Raw genomic sequence first — 16174 nt, 5'->3', positions numbered from 1 at the left:
TGTTGCCCCCCAATACAAGATTGTCACTGTCACAGTGTGTCACTATGGGGATGAAGCTTTGAGGTTTCATATATGCCTGTGCTCTGCCCAGTGTGCAGTCTACTCTCCTTCTGCTGCCTTTGGATTGAGATGTAGGACTCCGGCTACCACAGCTACCACAGCATGTCTGCCTGGATGCTGCCATGAATCTTGCTATGGTGATAATGGACTAAACCTCTGAAACTGTAAGCCAGCCCCAATTAAATGTTTTCTTCATAGGCAATAAAACGTTTTATTGTCATGGCCATGGTGTCTCTTCACAGCAATAAAACCCTGACATGACACACTTCCTCTGACAATGTCACACCTCCCGATAGTGACACTCCCCAGGGGCCAAGCATTCAAACACATACATCTATGAGGGCCGAATCTATTCAACATTCCTAAGGAAGAAAGAACTGAGTAGCTATGTGTAAAGGAAGTCTGAAAACTAAGTAACATCATGGGAATATAATTTGTTACATTGTTAATTATTATGATGAACTGACAAATTGTAAATATATAGGAAAGATACTCCCTGACAACCTTGGCAGTTAAATGTTGTGAAATGCCTTGTCCTTGCAGATGTGGAGCGAAAGCCCTTGTATGGGATTTGCCCAAAGTCACATACTTGGTAAGCAACATGGTCTAGACTCCAACTATAGCTTCCAACTCGTTTATTGACAGCAAAAGTGACTTTGGTGGAAGAAAAATAGGCCAACCCAGTGAGCTCCTTCTAAGGTCCAAATGTTATTTTAAGTCCTTTGCCTGTATTTTCTTATTTGCAGCCACGGTGGCACTGCACTGTAATCAGAAATATCTGGATTTTAAAAATGGGGAGACTGGACTTAAGGAGGTTACCTAGAATCCATAAAATCATATTGATGTAAAGTAACATTTGAACCAAAGCATAGAGCTCAGGAAATGCCTCTTAGCCACACTGTCTCTTCTGCACACAGAGGAAGATTGAGGTCACCCAGTCAGCTGCAGCATGCGTCTCTCATTTCCTGCCATGTAACAGGTGTCCCACATCAGCACTGTAGCACCAAGTCTGCAGCCTGGACCGACTCCGGTCTTTTGCTTAAGTTTCTTTGTCTCACACATCTATGTGACTCTTTACTAAGGCGATGTGTATGGCCTGACTGCACATAAAACTTCTTGTCCTCCCTTGTAGGATTGTCATACGGGTGAAGGCAGGTAAAGATAGAACAAGGCCTGTCATTGGATGAAAAGGAAGGATAGGAGGGAGAAAAGTTTGAGGGAAGAGAAGGAGTCTAGAACAGAAGGAGACAGGAGACGGGAGGAGACTGCAGGAGAAGCCACGGAGAGAACATGGAGGCTGACGCTAAGATTCCACTCTTATGTTTTTCCAGGTTGTTATGAATATTCTTAAAAGGTGAATGTGTATAGGGCTTTGTATGGTTAGGTGGGCAATTATAGCTTATCAATTGGATCAGAGGTTATTGTGTTGTGTGTTCTTTCATGTATCGATTTAAGTTTAAGAGAGTATGTGGCGGCTGGAGACACTGGCCCGACAAGGAGTTGGGATGTGTGTTTCTGGCAGTGTGATACGGGATGGAGCAGAGGGGGTGAGGCTTTGCTGACTGAGATTAAGATATCTTGGGGCACTGCGGTGTCAGACCTAGTGGGGATAAAAGACAGCATTTTATTTTTTATAATTATGCAACAACACTCCCTTAATCAAACTTGGCTTCTCCTTTCACTCAAGTTCTAGCCTGTGAGGCTAGTTCTAGCAGCTGCTTCCTCCTGACCCTAGATGCCAAGATGTCTGACCCTTTAACCAACTTTAAGCTGCACAGACTGCTTCTGATCTGGTCATGGGTCATGGGGCGGTTGGCCAGCCATGCCTCCCCGTCTGTGGTTTGGGTGTGACAGGACAGATCAATGCTAAGATCGGCATAGGATCCACAGTAGAGTAAAGAGCTGCCGGATGAGAGAAGGACCTACTCGCCCCTCTCTCCAAAGTGACCGTTCCTCAGGACCAACGCCTCCAACACAGTCTGCCATCAAGAGTGACTTCTTTTCCCCCAGTCTGAAGTGGATCTTGCTCTTGGCCAACTTCGATACCTCAGGTCAACGACACTGTGCTTCTATTACTCCAGACACAGGGGAAGCTCAGCACCACGGTTTCTTTGTAAGCCTAGCAACTTGTTTGAGACTCAGCTGCGAATCGTGCATACAGCTTCCCTATCATAAGATCTCACCAGGGAGCAGCTGGCCTGGGGGATCTGAACTGGGAGGGACTGAGTCAGCAAAACGCACGGTCAGAGCAGGCAGGGTGGAGGCGGTGGAAGGGGAAGGAGTTCATGCTGACATCAGCAGAAAATATGATTGAAATGAGGCGGTGCATTTTTAAATGCATTTGCCTTAAAACTGGTGCACGAAACAAGCAGCACCTAACGTCCTCCATCGACCCACTTCAGACCTCTCAGTCTAGGGGAAATAAGTGCTGGCCAAGGGCAAATGTTATAGAAGTAGGGGGTGAAAGCAGACGAATATTTACAGTATGTCTGATATTAAACACGTATTTTCATATTTAGCTTGGAAAAGCAAACCTCTGCCATAGGTATCCCTAACCCCTACATTACAGATAAGGAAAATTTTGCTCAGAGATAAAGCTTTAGGTCCTGTTCCTGGGAGTGGCAAGATGAGATTCAGTCCTGGGTCTCACTGGAAGGCATAGTGCTCTTCCCTGAGTTGTATCAGAGGGCATAGAACTCTACCTACCGAAGGGTTTCTGAGGCAGCCATTGTGGGAGACAGACATTTTAGGGAGATACAAACTGAGATGTTTGGATACTCCTAATTATCCCAAAAATATAATTACTTTAGCACAGATTCTCTGTTGGCAACTTGTCTCTCCCAAGGGAATACAATCTCATAAGCTTGGTTTAGAGTATTTTCTAATATATATGGCATGAATATTTCCCTTATGGCCCATTTCATGCTGTCAAATTCAACGAATGTCTCACCAGATTCAGAAAAATGTACTGAACAGTCAGCTCACAAGAGCTGGGAGATGCCTGCTTTCACACTGCAGTGGGATCCCTGAGTCCCACTTTGCAGTGGTTTGGGGCATAAAATCTGGCCTGAGGGTATGTGACACTGTTAAGTGCCATCCAGATTAGAGGGCTCTCTCTAGTGAAGACCTTGCTGCTCCTAATGCCAGGGGTGTGATCAATCTATTCAATGGCTGCCAAGGCTACAGAGTCACTTCTCCTAGGATCACACCCTTTCCAGAATGTCTCCCATCCAGACACAGAATAAGGTTTGGTGTTGAGGTTTGGTCTGTTGCTATGTATGGTAATACTAACTGTGGGCTCTCCAAGGACTGGTTGCCGCAGAGATGAGAGAGTCCACAGGTAGACCCAAGTGTTGCTATGTAATCTTATCCCGCAAGTTATCCTTGATTGGTGATTAAAGATGCCTACAGCCAATAACTGGAGAGAACAGAGATAGGCGAGGTCTTGGGTTCTCAGGCCTGGGGTTGGTTGGAGGAGACCATGAGGTGGGAGAGTGGAAGGTGAGAAAGAAGGAAGATACCATGAGGTGGGAGTCAAGAAAGCATGGCTATGAGGCCTGGCCAATTGGAGTTAATGAGGGTAGATATCTGCCCAGCTTTAGTGCAGATAAAGGCTTATTATAAATTAAAGGTCATGTGTGTCTTATCTGCGAATTGAATAATCAAAGGTAGGGTAGAAGTCCCTGATAGGGATTAAATATTTTCTACAACAGTTGGTCCTTTAGGGGCCGGGCTGCATGGTTGAGATGAGGTTGGCTTTGAGGACCCCACTCATTGCAGGCCCATAGCTTCCCAAGGAGACAAACAAAATGCCTGTTTCTCCTCCCACATCCTTCTGCTCCCGCCCCTCTTCTTCCTCTAGTCACAAGTGCAGTCCCTAAAAACTGATGCCCATTCACCAAATGCTGCCTCGGTCTTGGGCTTATGCCTCTCAGGGAGCAAAGTAACAACAGGCGGAAGGAAATGCACGAATAACTTGACTTCTGGTATCAAGCTCAGCCTGAGGCAGAACTCAATCAGGACCCAGTAGGCCTTTTGATAAGAAATTACCTGAGAGGCACTGGGGTGGAGCTCAGAGGGCAGAACACTTGCTTAGCGTGAATGAGCCAGTGGGTGCTATTCAGTACCAAGTACTACTACTACTACTACTACTACTACTACTACTACTATTATCACTACTACTATTACTCCTACTCCTACTACTACTACTACTATCACCACTACCACCACCACTACTACTACTATTACTATCACAACTACTACTACTACTACTACTAATAATAATAATAATACTATTATCACTACTACTATTACTACTACTACTACTATTATCACTACTACTATTACTCCTACTCCTACTACTACTACTATCACCACTACCACCACCACTACTACTACTATTACTATCATGACTACTACTACTACTACTACTACTAATACTATTATCACTACTACTATTACTACTACTACTACTATTATCACTACTACTATTACTCCTACTACTACTACTATCACCACTACCACCACCACTACTACTACTATTACTATCATGACTACTACTACTACTACTAATAATAATAATAATGGTGGTGGTGGTGGTGGTGATGATGATGATGATGATAATAATAATAATGTTTATTCAGAAAAATTCTATAAGAGGAGCAGTAGAAGGTCCCCTCCATCCCAGCTTAAGCCGAGCCAGCTGCCTGACTAACCGGCATCCTTCAGTTCAGCTGGCTCTGTGTCTACGACCCCAGCTGCTGGCTGCTGAAGTTATTAGGGAGGAGCTTCTGGCAGGTGGCCTGAGGAGGAAAGTGGAGAGTGTCATGGGACAGAGCTTTATGTAACTGCTCCCTGGAGACCAGCGATGATGAACGCATAGCTCTGTCACTGTGTCAAAGGAGCAAAACAAAAGGAAAGACAGTGAAAGATCCATCTTCAACTTCATCTACTGGGGCTCGGCCTGTAATGGGAAACTTCTTTCCTCCCTCTGCTCCTTCTCCCTTTCTCCCTGTCAGAGTATTTGGAGGTGAGACTCATCCAGTCCTTTGAGTAACAAAAAGCCATTTCAGAGCCCATGTATTCTACCCCAAGGACAAACCTATGACACACATTACTACAAAACAGACAGCTGTTAAGACAGGACACGGTGGCAGTGACAGATAGCAAGTCACAGCAGAAACTGACAGATATCTACCTGCACCATCTATTCATGTGCCAAGATCTACAGAGTATCCACCATGTGACAGACGCTGGGAGTGCAGTGGGACAGGAAGCAGACCTGGGCTCTGACTTCCTGGAGGCTTTGCGAGTTTGCGGATGAGGGGCATTAATCAAAGCACATAGATTTAAATACTGACTTATGAGACTCCTGAGTATAAGGGGATAATGAGTGGTGGGCCTGAGAATGTGTACTTGTGACACAAAATAACTTGATTCTGGAATATAGTGGCATGGGGTCATTTATGATAGGGACATGCACTCCTCAAAGGTTTATCTGTTCCTGAGAACATCTCTTGCTAGGCCAAGATCCCCCTACTCCAACTCCTCACCATACCGTAGATTTCAGAAGAATAGAATTTCTGAAGATGTTGCTGTGGTTTTCATATGTCACCCAGAGCTCTGAGTTAGAAACTTAATTCCCAATGCAACTGCACAGCTGGGCGGGGCCATGAGGGCTCTGCCCAAAGAATGGATTGGCTTTGTTCTCAGAAATGGACTACTATAGAGTACAGTACTGGTTACTTTCCATAGCTATGCTAAAAAAAAGGCTCCTAAGAGAAGAGGAATCCACTGTGGCTGCTAAGAGATTTCAGCCAATCATGGAGTAGAAGGCATGAATGGAACATGGCAGCATCTGAGCCACATACATGAAGATGCAGAAAAAGCAGGCTGGGATTGGACCACTTCTTTCTTTTTTTTTTGATTGGACCACTTCTACTTGCCAGGCTCTGCCCTCATAAAAGTCTCCTCAGCTGTCAATAAAGCCAGGAGTTAGGGACTATATATTCAAAAGGTGAGCCTCAGGGGTTGGGGATTTAGCTCAGTGGTAGAGTGCTTGCCTAGGAAGCACAAGGCCCTGGGTTCGGTCCAAAAAGAACCAAAAAAAAAAAAAGGGTGAGCCTCTGAGGGACCGTTCTAGCTTCAAACAAGTGGGTTCTAGGAAAATGAATGAGTTGTGGTCTCTTTTCCTTTCTTCTTGCTTCCACCATTTGATGGCTTTCATGCTGACACTGCAGGAAGAGCCCTCATTAGGTGGGTGGCTAGAGCTTTGGTTTCCAACCTTCAGATTATGAACCAAGTTTACCTCTATTTATGTTACCTTATCTGGTTATCTGGTTCTGTTCCATTATCATGGACGAAGACACAACTGGTTAAAGCAAAAAACACAGTTCTTGTAAACTATGTGATATTGCTGATCCCTAAAGTGAGGTGCTCCATGTTCTACAGAGTAGTAGCAAGGAGAGGGAATTTAGTATTTTGTTGTTGGTTAATCCCCTTGAAAATTTTTACTTTTTGTTTGTTTGTTTGTTTTTATTTAGAGAATACTTTATTAATTTTTGTAATCAAACCCACGTAGATAAGACCTTACATATTTAATACAGTGTGTGAAAATTTTTACTTTTATATATGTGTTACAATGTGGGCCGTTGTTTGCATGAAATTTGTAAAACATATAGGATTAAAGTAGGTGCACCGCCGGGACATTTTACTGAGTTTGAGTTACTGTGACGGTTTGGGTTTGTCTCATTGTGACTGAAGGCTGTTCCCCAGGTTCAGTTCAACAGAATGTGGATCCTGTGGCAAGTGGAGTCTAGGTCCTGAAGTACTTCTCACACAACCCCCTTGAGTTCTTTAGAGATGTCTGTTACAAGAAGAGGAAAGTCTGGTCATTTGACCCCCCCACTCCTTGTCTTGTTTGGGATGAAACCATCTTTTCCTGAACATTGTGCCACTGTGAAGTGACACCATCTGTTTCCCTCACCTCAGACCAACCCAGTGGGACGGCTTCTTTATTTATAACAATTTACAAGTTATACATTTTGTAAATCAGCTTGCTTCTTTATAATGTGTTCTCTTAACTAAAGGTTAAATGAAAGCAGCCAAGTGTCCAGGGAGCCTCAGGGCCCTCTCTGCAAGCTTGAGTTGCAATGGGGTCCTCTTATGCCAAGACTGGTCATGATGGAGAAACATAATCACCACAGCCTGTTTCTGCAGAATGTGAAAATCTACTGCACTGCGAGTAGCCCACCAAAGCTTCTCCAAGCCCTGATGGTAATTAATCACCGGGGGCTCGAGCCCTCCCAGCACATCTAGAAATGCTTACAGGAGATTGTCCTCCAGCCTTTCTTTATCCTTCCCAAGAGTGCCCCACTGTTAACTGCACATATTTATCTCCTGGTCCAGCAGTTTGCCTGGTTGAACTGTTCCTGTTGCCAGAAGAGCTCTGGCCCTGGCCTCTATGCAAGAATATTAGTCACATGGTAAAAGACTGGAAGGCTTGCAGATACACATGTAAGGATCAAAAGGAAAATGTGGACAGTGAGAAAAACAGGCTTAATTAACTGATTCACTTACAGGGAACAACTTTATGCCAAATTAAAGCCATGCAATTAGCTGTGTCGATAAGTCTTGTTTGTTTTTAACATTCTTAAGAATCCTAGTCACAGTAGCTCTGTGACCTACTGGGAGAGGATCAGATCTCTTTTTTTTGAAACAATAGGACATTTTTTCTCAGCAGTACACAGGACCCCAAACCACTTCCCTTAACCAACTGATACTGTCACTTTTCAAACAGGAAGTGAAGACTTAGCAGAATTTTCACTGAGGAGCTTCCTTTGTCCATTCACCTTAGTCATCTGATTTATGAGGGGTAGAAGTGATAAATTTAACTATGCTGACAACTTTTGAAACGGACTAGATCTGCCTGACAGCCCCGTTGAAAGCGCAACGCGCCCTTCCAGCTCAGCAGTGTAAATGCATTCCGTGCTAACATACATGAACCTATCCGTGACGAGATGTGTTAAAACTGCAAGTTTCCCCTGTAATCCAGCTCCTTGTCCTTTATTCAGTCCTCTCCATTTCTTCCCATTCCCCTTCCTATGAACTCACAGGCGAACACCAAGTAGCTTCTTCCCTTCTTCTGAGCCCCACCTGCCCTTCCTCCCCACCTGCCCCTGGGTTGCAACCCAAGTGCCCTCTCTGTTTTTGCTTTATTTCCCGCCAAACTAACCCTTCGCTTTTGTAAACACTGCCTTCTCTGCTGAAGACAAACAAGAGTGAACACTCACAACCTGGCACTTCGTGGCTTCCTCAGCCAAGATCTGCCCTCAGTTCCATCCCCATACGTCCAAAAGACAGGAGATGTTTTGTTTCCTGGAATATTTATTGCTTTTCCTACTGTATACCATGCCCCTCCCTCTGGCTGGGATGTCTTCCCACCTTCACACCATCCTCTCCCACAACTGCATCCAGAGTTCAACGGGAAGCTCCCTTGTAAGCCTCCCTGACAGCCCTAACGCCACAGGACAGCAGCACTTCTGAGTGCCTGGGGTTCCAGGTACGACTGACCCTTTGGTACCTGCACTTTAGGATTACTTATTGGGTGTTACTCAGGTGCTATTTTCCTCTGGCTTGCTAGTAAGTATCCTCCTGGAAACCATGTCTATTTTAGAAGCAAAACAGTGGGGCCTCAGTCCATTGAGGACCGAGAATAAATGAAAGAAACCACGAGCAACAGATGAGGGCTGCAGCTGTTCCTTTGGGTGATACTGAGAATCACATCTGGGGCTTTCACAGGCTGGGCGAGCCCTTTACCACCAAACTACATCCCCACCCCTGCGGTTTGTTTGTTTATATTTACTTTTCAAATGTCCATCTCCTTTTCTTTTTTTTTAAAATTAATTTATTTATTTTCTGAATCTGAGTATACGGTTGCTGTCTTTAGACACACCAGAAGTGGGCATCAGATCTCATTACAGATGGTTGTGAGCCACCATGTGGCTGCTGGGAATTGAACTCAGGACCTCTGGAAGAGCAGTCAATGCTCTCAACCACTGAGCCAGCCATCTCTCCAACCCGTCATCTCCTCTTCAAAGGAAAAAGAAAATTAAACTTCCTATTTATATGAAGGTCGGGACTATTTAGTCCTAAATATTCTGTAACAAATTCACGTTTGTAAAGATATAATATAATATAATATAATATAATAATATAATAATTTTGGCCCCACAGGTTAAAATTAAAGATGCCTTGGATCCACAGAAGAACTTTAGCATATGGGGTTGAGAGTCAAACGGTTAGCTACAGAGCAGGATAGGGCAGCGGTAGCGGCTGCCCTGAGTGCTCATTTCTCAGATCATGGGGCAGCACTGGTTTCACTTGTCAAATACCCATTTTCTGTCCTACATTTTAACCTGTGTTGAGCATGAATAGAACAGGCTTCACCTATGGTGCTTCTTGAAGTTTACCTTTGGCAGAAGCACACAGCACACCCCTGCTGCTCTAAATGCCGGTAGCTCCCAATTTTCCAGCTTTACCCTTTCCTGTTGGAAGGAGCTCCTGAAGGCACGGAGCAGTGCACTGTTTCCAAGAGCCCGGGGCCTAACCACCCCAGAAACTGACGTGCTTTTAGAACACCTTCTAAGAGGTGGTGGCGGTGCGTGGGAATTCCTTCTGGACGCGCCCCTCCCCCACCTCCGAGGCAATTCCATCTAGGGTTCAAATTCCATTCTCCGAAGAGTAAAATTGACTATCAAGTCCTAATGTGTCGAAAGAAAGGCTGAATACTCATTCAACACAGGCCAAGAGGGAGGGAGATCCAGAAAGCTCTGTGATGGCTTCTGTAGCCCACTGTGAGACTTCTCCTGAACTCTTCCCAGAACTGCCCACCTCCTGCCTGAGAAACTGAAATTCCTTGGGCTCCAGCCCCTTCTTTATGGGTACTATGGAGAGCCTGGTGCAATAAGCAGTCAGGATTCAGGATCAAGGGCTGAGTCCCGGTGTAGCTTCTTCCTACCAGCACCCGAGTCTAGCCCATCATATAATCTCCGTGGACACTAATTATTTGTATATCTTCATATGCACAGCCAACATGAGGGGTTGATTTAAAATTTTAAAACGTTTAGTATCCAGGAAACCACACCTCTATCAAATTCAGGATGATAATTTCCAAACATTGCAATGTTTCTCCAGATGTGTACATATTAGCAAGTCTTTAGATTTATCATTTATTCATGTGTCACTGGATGACCAGGCATTTATTTAGCATGAGGCATCATAGCAGACTTTCAGGATTCACTGGTCAGTAGACGCATGGTCTCTGTCATTGTCATTGCAAAGTTTGCTATCTTTGGGTGGCATACCTCTCCCAAAGGTTATTGAATATGTCAATAAAACAACGTCACAGATTACTAACTTTGACATGTACTAAGCATCCAGATGTTGCAGTACCAGTGTAGCACCATTGTTGGAGGAAATAAGCACGGCAGAGATGCTGGCAGTGTGGCCTTGCAGTGTCAGTAGCCGTAAGAGTGACTGGGAACAATGGGAGCAGTAGGTGTCAAGGTGCCATATCATAAAATCTCACTTAAAATAAAACAACTTAAAGACATGTCTCTGGCTGGAGAGATGGCTCAGCGGTTAAGAGCACTGACTGCTCTTCCAGAGGTCCTGAGTTCAATTCCCAGAAACCACATGGTGGCTCACAACCATCTGTAATGGGATTGATGCCCTCTTCTGGTGTGTCTGAAGACAGCTACAGTGTACGAATAGACATGAAATAAATGAATATTTAAAAAAAAAAAAGACATGTCTCAGTCTCTCCATTTAAGAGTAAGAGTCGACCTCACAGAGGTGAGGATAGAACAGACCCTACCAAAAATTCCAAAGAGTAAGGGGAAAGGGAGCGACTGGGGGTTGGTCAGTGAGAGGTGCCTGTGTCTGTGATAGAATACCCTGGTGAGAGTATCTTAAAGGGGAAGTGATTTAGTGTGACAGCCCATCACAGTGGGGAGGTCATGGCAGCAGGAGTAACTGGTCACATTGCGTCCACAGTCAAGAAACAGACAGCATGGATGCTCAGCTGCCTTTCTCTCCTTTCCTATGGTCTGGGACCCAAGAGCAAGAAGGATGGATCTTCCCTCCTCAATTAATGTAATCAACCCCTCAGAGTCATACCGAAGGATTAAACCATCCCTCCGGGTATGCATATAGCAGAGGTTATATGCAACGCTTTAATACAGTTCCTTATGTCCTGGCAACCCCCAGCCATAAAATTACTTTCATCTACACTTCAGAACTGTAAATTTGCCGCTGTTATGAATCATGGTGTAAATAAGTTTGGAAATAGAAGTTTGCCAATGGGGTCGGGACCCACCTAGTGGCTCAGATCCCAGGTGATTCCAAATCCAGTGAACCCGACAATGAACACTGATCGCCCCAGGTAAGGCAGAATTAAGAATTTCTCGGGCTGGAGGTAGCTCAGTGGTTAGGAGCACCACTGGTCTTTCAGAAGGCCTGCGTTTGATTCCTAGCACCCACATCAGGGGGCTCACAACCGTAACTCCGGCTGTAGGGGCATCTAGCCCTCTGACCTTTAACTTCCAAGGGCACATCCACTCACATCCACATCCACACAATTTAAGATAATAACAATAAAATTTTTAAAAATAATATATGTTGTACTTTGGCTCATTCCATGGGATAGTACAGATAACATTAATATACCCACTGCACAGTTTAATCAACTAGAAACAGGGTTGTGGTTGCTTCTGCCCTAAAGGCACAGTAAAGGTTTGAGGTAGTGGGTGTGCTTAGCGTTATTTAAGTGTATTTACTACGCCACGTGTATGAATATGAAAACATCACCTGGCACCCCACGATATGTACAATTTTGTGTTTTTACGTAGGATTTAAAAGCAAAGTGCAGCGATCTTAGGAGATCGATCCATAGTTAAGACCAGCCATTGCTCTGACAGAGGACCCAGGTCAGTTCCTAGAACCAGCTTCCAACTATCAACAACTCCAGTTCCAGAGGATACTACCCCCTCTTCTGATCTCTGCAACACTAGGCACTCATACACATGTGCATGCAAAACACAGAAAATAGAATAGATCTACCTCTAAAATATTTATAAGGAAAGCTGGGGACTACAGTAATTTAAATGAACCTAGGAGAAATGGCAAACCACGTGACCCATGTTACTTCCTTATAAGCCTTCCATGAATGGATCCTTTTATGGGGGGGAGGGGTCTCTTTTCATCTAACAGAAAGTAACTCATTGAAATAAACAGATGCATGCAGTAAAGAACCCAAATGGAAGCCAAGCCAACATCTATACATGTCTACATATCTAGGGTCTGACCGTATTGTCACATGAGCAACAAACAGAAAGTAAGTCATACGCCAACTATTTAAGAGAAAATTCCAATCCCCTTAAAGTTATCTATTACAGTAAGGACTCTGGGAGATGTCTGTTCTCCACCAATAGAGATGGGAATATTTGTCCTGGGCACAGAGTCCTACAAACCCTAGGCCGTTGAAATACCAAATACTGAACTTGACTCAAGGTTTCATGGCTTGGAAGTGTATGAAGAAGACGTTTGAGCTAAGAAGTGTTTAAAAACATCCTAGGAACACAGATTGTAATCTGACCACTGAAAGAGGTATTTTCATCTGCTGCCCTGAGTTTTCAGCAGCAAACACTTGATTTGTGGCTACTGGTAAAGAGATTACTCTATCAGAGCACACTAGCACAATTCCAGGTATGTACAGGCAGTCACATTAGAGAACAAAATTGCTATGGCAACAGAAATAGTTCTGGCATCCTTGGAGAATCAACCTGTCTGGAGTACTGCTGTGTAGAAATACAGACAAGATTGGGTGGGAGCAGAAGGAGAAAAGTAATTTATATCCCGGAAATGCTAAATGTAAAACTGCCCAGGTGTGCTGGTATATGCCCGTGAGCCTAGTAGTACTTGGGAGGCGAAGGTGGACTGAGAATTCAAAGGGAGCCTGTGCTACATAGAGAGATATTGGAACATTAGGGTACACAGGGAGACCTTGGCTCAAAATTAGTAGACAAATAAAACTGAAATGTGTTTTAAAATTAATATACTGTATTATTAACACATTATATAAAATTATTTTTAATAATTAAGTATATTATTTAGCTTCCTTGCTATGTGTTCAAACCTATTTTCCTACTTCAGTGTGATTTGATTTAACATTTATAATTTTACTTTGCTGAGCCCTAAGAATTCCTTTCGCATAACTATTCTAGAAATATACTAGCAGAAGACCATGAAGAAAAAACACTGTAAATCAGTCATATTGAAAAAGGAAAAATAGAAAACCAAAACCCTCCCATACTTCTTTAAACATCTGAAAATTGCAAAAAAAAAAAAAGTGTGCATCTCTTAAAGAGAGTTGTGTGTGTTTGCATGCGCACGTGTGTGTGTGTGTGTGTGTGTGTGTGTGTGTGTGTGTGTGTGTGTGTGTGTGTGCCATAGACCCAGAAGAGTGTCTGGATTTCTCAAGCTGGAGTTACAGGCAGTTGGGAGCCATCTCACGATTAGGAATCAAACTTGGGTCCTCTGGAGAGCAGGAGTCTCTTAATCACTGAGCCATCTCTCTATTCCTCTGTCTGAAATGTATGTTCTGTTGGTGGTAGTGGGGCTGCTGCCACTGCCGCTGCTAGTATTGTTTTGGTTTGGTTTTGGTTTTGGTTTATAGACACAGAGTTTTTCTGTGTAGCCCTGGTTTTCCCGGAACTTGTTGTCTAGACCAAGCTGACCTTGAAATCAGAAATCCACCTCCTCATCCTCTGCCTCCAAGTGCTAGGACTAAAGGTGTGTGCCACCACCTCTTGGCAATATGGTTTAATAAGAAAATTAAGTCTGTATAGGATAAATTCAATAAAAATGCATTATCATCCCATCAGAGAAGGTTCATCTCTCACCCAAGGCTCCTAACTAATTCTTGCAGGGGTCTGGCTTCTACCAAATGTGCTCATTGCTAATAGGAACTCACCATCTCAAAGGTGATATTCACCACACAGGTTGAACCTGACATCTTGAGTGTTTAGAGTATCTGGAGGATGGCCTCTTGCTAGCTGAGCTCTTCACAAGTGTGTAATACTAAGTCTCAGAGTCTCTCTCTCTCTCTCTCTCTCTCTCTCTCTCTCTCTCTCTCTCTCTGTGTGTGTGTGTGTGTGTGTGTGTGTGTGTGTGTGTGTTACTGGGAATCAAGCCCAGAGCTTCACACACCCAGACAAGTGTTCTATCACTAAACTACATCCAAGCCTGAAATTAGCTTTTAAAATGGGAATCATTTTGCAAATTTTTAACCTAAATTCATTAGCCAAGCCACTATGGTGAAGATCTCTTGGGTGGACTGTAGGGGAGCATGTTTATAAACAGCCAGAAGGCAGTACCTTTTATTGTCAGCCAGAAGTCATCCTAGAACAAAGTTCCCAAATGGAAAACTTGTCACTCCTCTGTTTTCTCCTTCGCTTGGGGAGATTTGAAGCAAATAACCAGCAGGTAACAGGTACAACACTAAAGGCACACATATGTGCACTGGGATACATCTTAAGGAAGGAAAAATGGCTGAAAGATTTTATCTTTAGTAGAAATTAAATACTTTGCCCAAATGTTATGAAAAATATCGACAGCTGGGTTTACATAGTCAACTAAATGACCCAAGATTACAATGTGAAAACACTTGGTGTTCAGGTGCATACCTATGTAAAGAAGTTCATAAATGACGTCATCAATTATGGAAGACAAAGCTGCCTCAGCTCACAGAGCCCTTACCTTCTCCAGTATAGCATTGCCTTGGTGGGGGCTGATGTTGTGCTGGTTGATTTCTCTCTGGTACTTGTATTCATAAACTTGGTCAGTGATGTTGACTAGTAGAGTTGATGGGCTGAAGAGTAACTTTCCACAATTGTAGACAGTGCCACTATCGATATCAGTTGGCGCTGTGGCATATCGCAAAATTAATCCCATTATGAGGCCTAAAATAAAGAACACATGGTTGTACTTGAAGAAAACACTCTACATCTCCTATAGTTGATTGAATCAAATGTTGGGATTTGGAACCTGTAGAAGTGACCTGAGAAAACACAGGGCCATTTCTTGGATAACTCACAGATACTAACTCACTGGGATGTGTTGTTGGAATAAGTCATGAACATTATTGACTAAATACTTAGAACACATTTTCATGTTTTTGTTCTTCTCCCTTACCCACCTCTCCTAGCCATTCAAAGTATTTAAGAGAAACTGCTCTGAGGTCAACATAGAATCGACGGCTATTCAGGAGATGGCTCCCTGAGGAAGCCTCTTCATCCTGACAGAATTTGTTTATATTTCAGACCCAGGGGGAGAGGTGGCCTTGCTCTCTTTCTGGGGGTATGATACAGCAATTGCTCCTCCAATTTTAATGGTAGATATTGGGGACCAGCTAGAAGGGAATTTGGTCCATGGACACAGATCCAAGGTAAAGATGAACTTTAGCTCCCAAGTAATGTCAAGAGTCTCTTATACATGATCAATCCTTGATGTCTAAGTTTCTAAATTATATTAGGACAGTCATGGCTGTAAGATCACTATAAATCTTTTTAATGTGACTTTATGAACAACAGGAGAGAAAAGAGCTTTTGAGACCCAAAACAGCCTTTGATTCAAAATGTGTGGTCATGTATGTGTTTTGGGAAAAATAGTCCAACTTTACTCTTTGAACCTCCATTTTCAGAGGTTTTACCTCTTGCTTGGGAGTTTTATAATCTAGTAACATTTCTCCTCTTTTCTTTTTGACTTTGTTGTTGTTTCATTTTTTAGTTTTTGAAACAGAGTCACAAGAACTCCAGGCTGGCCTCAGTCTCACTATGTAGCCCAGGGGTGGCCTAGAATTCCTAATCCTCCTGCCTGCATCTCTTAAGTGCTGAGATTACAGGTGTGCACCACTTTACCCAGCTCAACACTTCATTTTTTTGTGAGACATTTTGCACTAAATATTTTGCTCCATGTATCTGTACGTCTAAGATCAAAATACAGTTTCAGGACTGGATGAGCTCGAGTTTGTTTACGTTAAGGAGTCATGTGCAGA

At 43.5% G+C, this 16174-nt stretch overlaps 1 protein-coding gene across 2 annotated transcripts in view; it reads right to left on the bottom strand.

Moving 5' to 3' along the window:
• Positions 1-16174, bottom strand: part of Slc9a9 (solute carrier family 9 member A9) — a 560109-nt gene that overhangs the window by 530167 nt on the left and 13768 nt on the right. For both annotated transcript variants that reach the window (NM_001271438.2, XM_087562860.1), the window contains 1 exon segment: positions 14878-15080. In NM_001271438.2, the coding sequence (NP_001258367.1) occupies positions 14878-15080 (203 nt within the window).

The sequence above is a fragment of the Rattus norvegicus genome, chromosome 8 (assembly GCF_021556685.1).
Source record: "Rattus norvegicus strain SHRSP/BbbUtx chromosome 8, alternate assembly SHRSP_T2T, whole genome shotgun sequence".
Lineage (NCBI taxonomy): Eukaryota > Metazoa > Chordata > Mammalia > Rodentia > Muridae > Rattus > Rattus norvegicus.
Note: the sequence above shows the minus strand (reverse complement) of the source record. Positions and strands in the feature narration are given on the sequence as shown.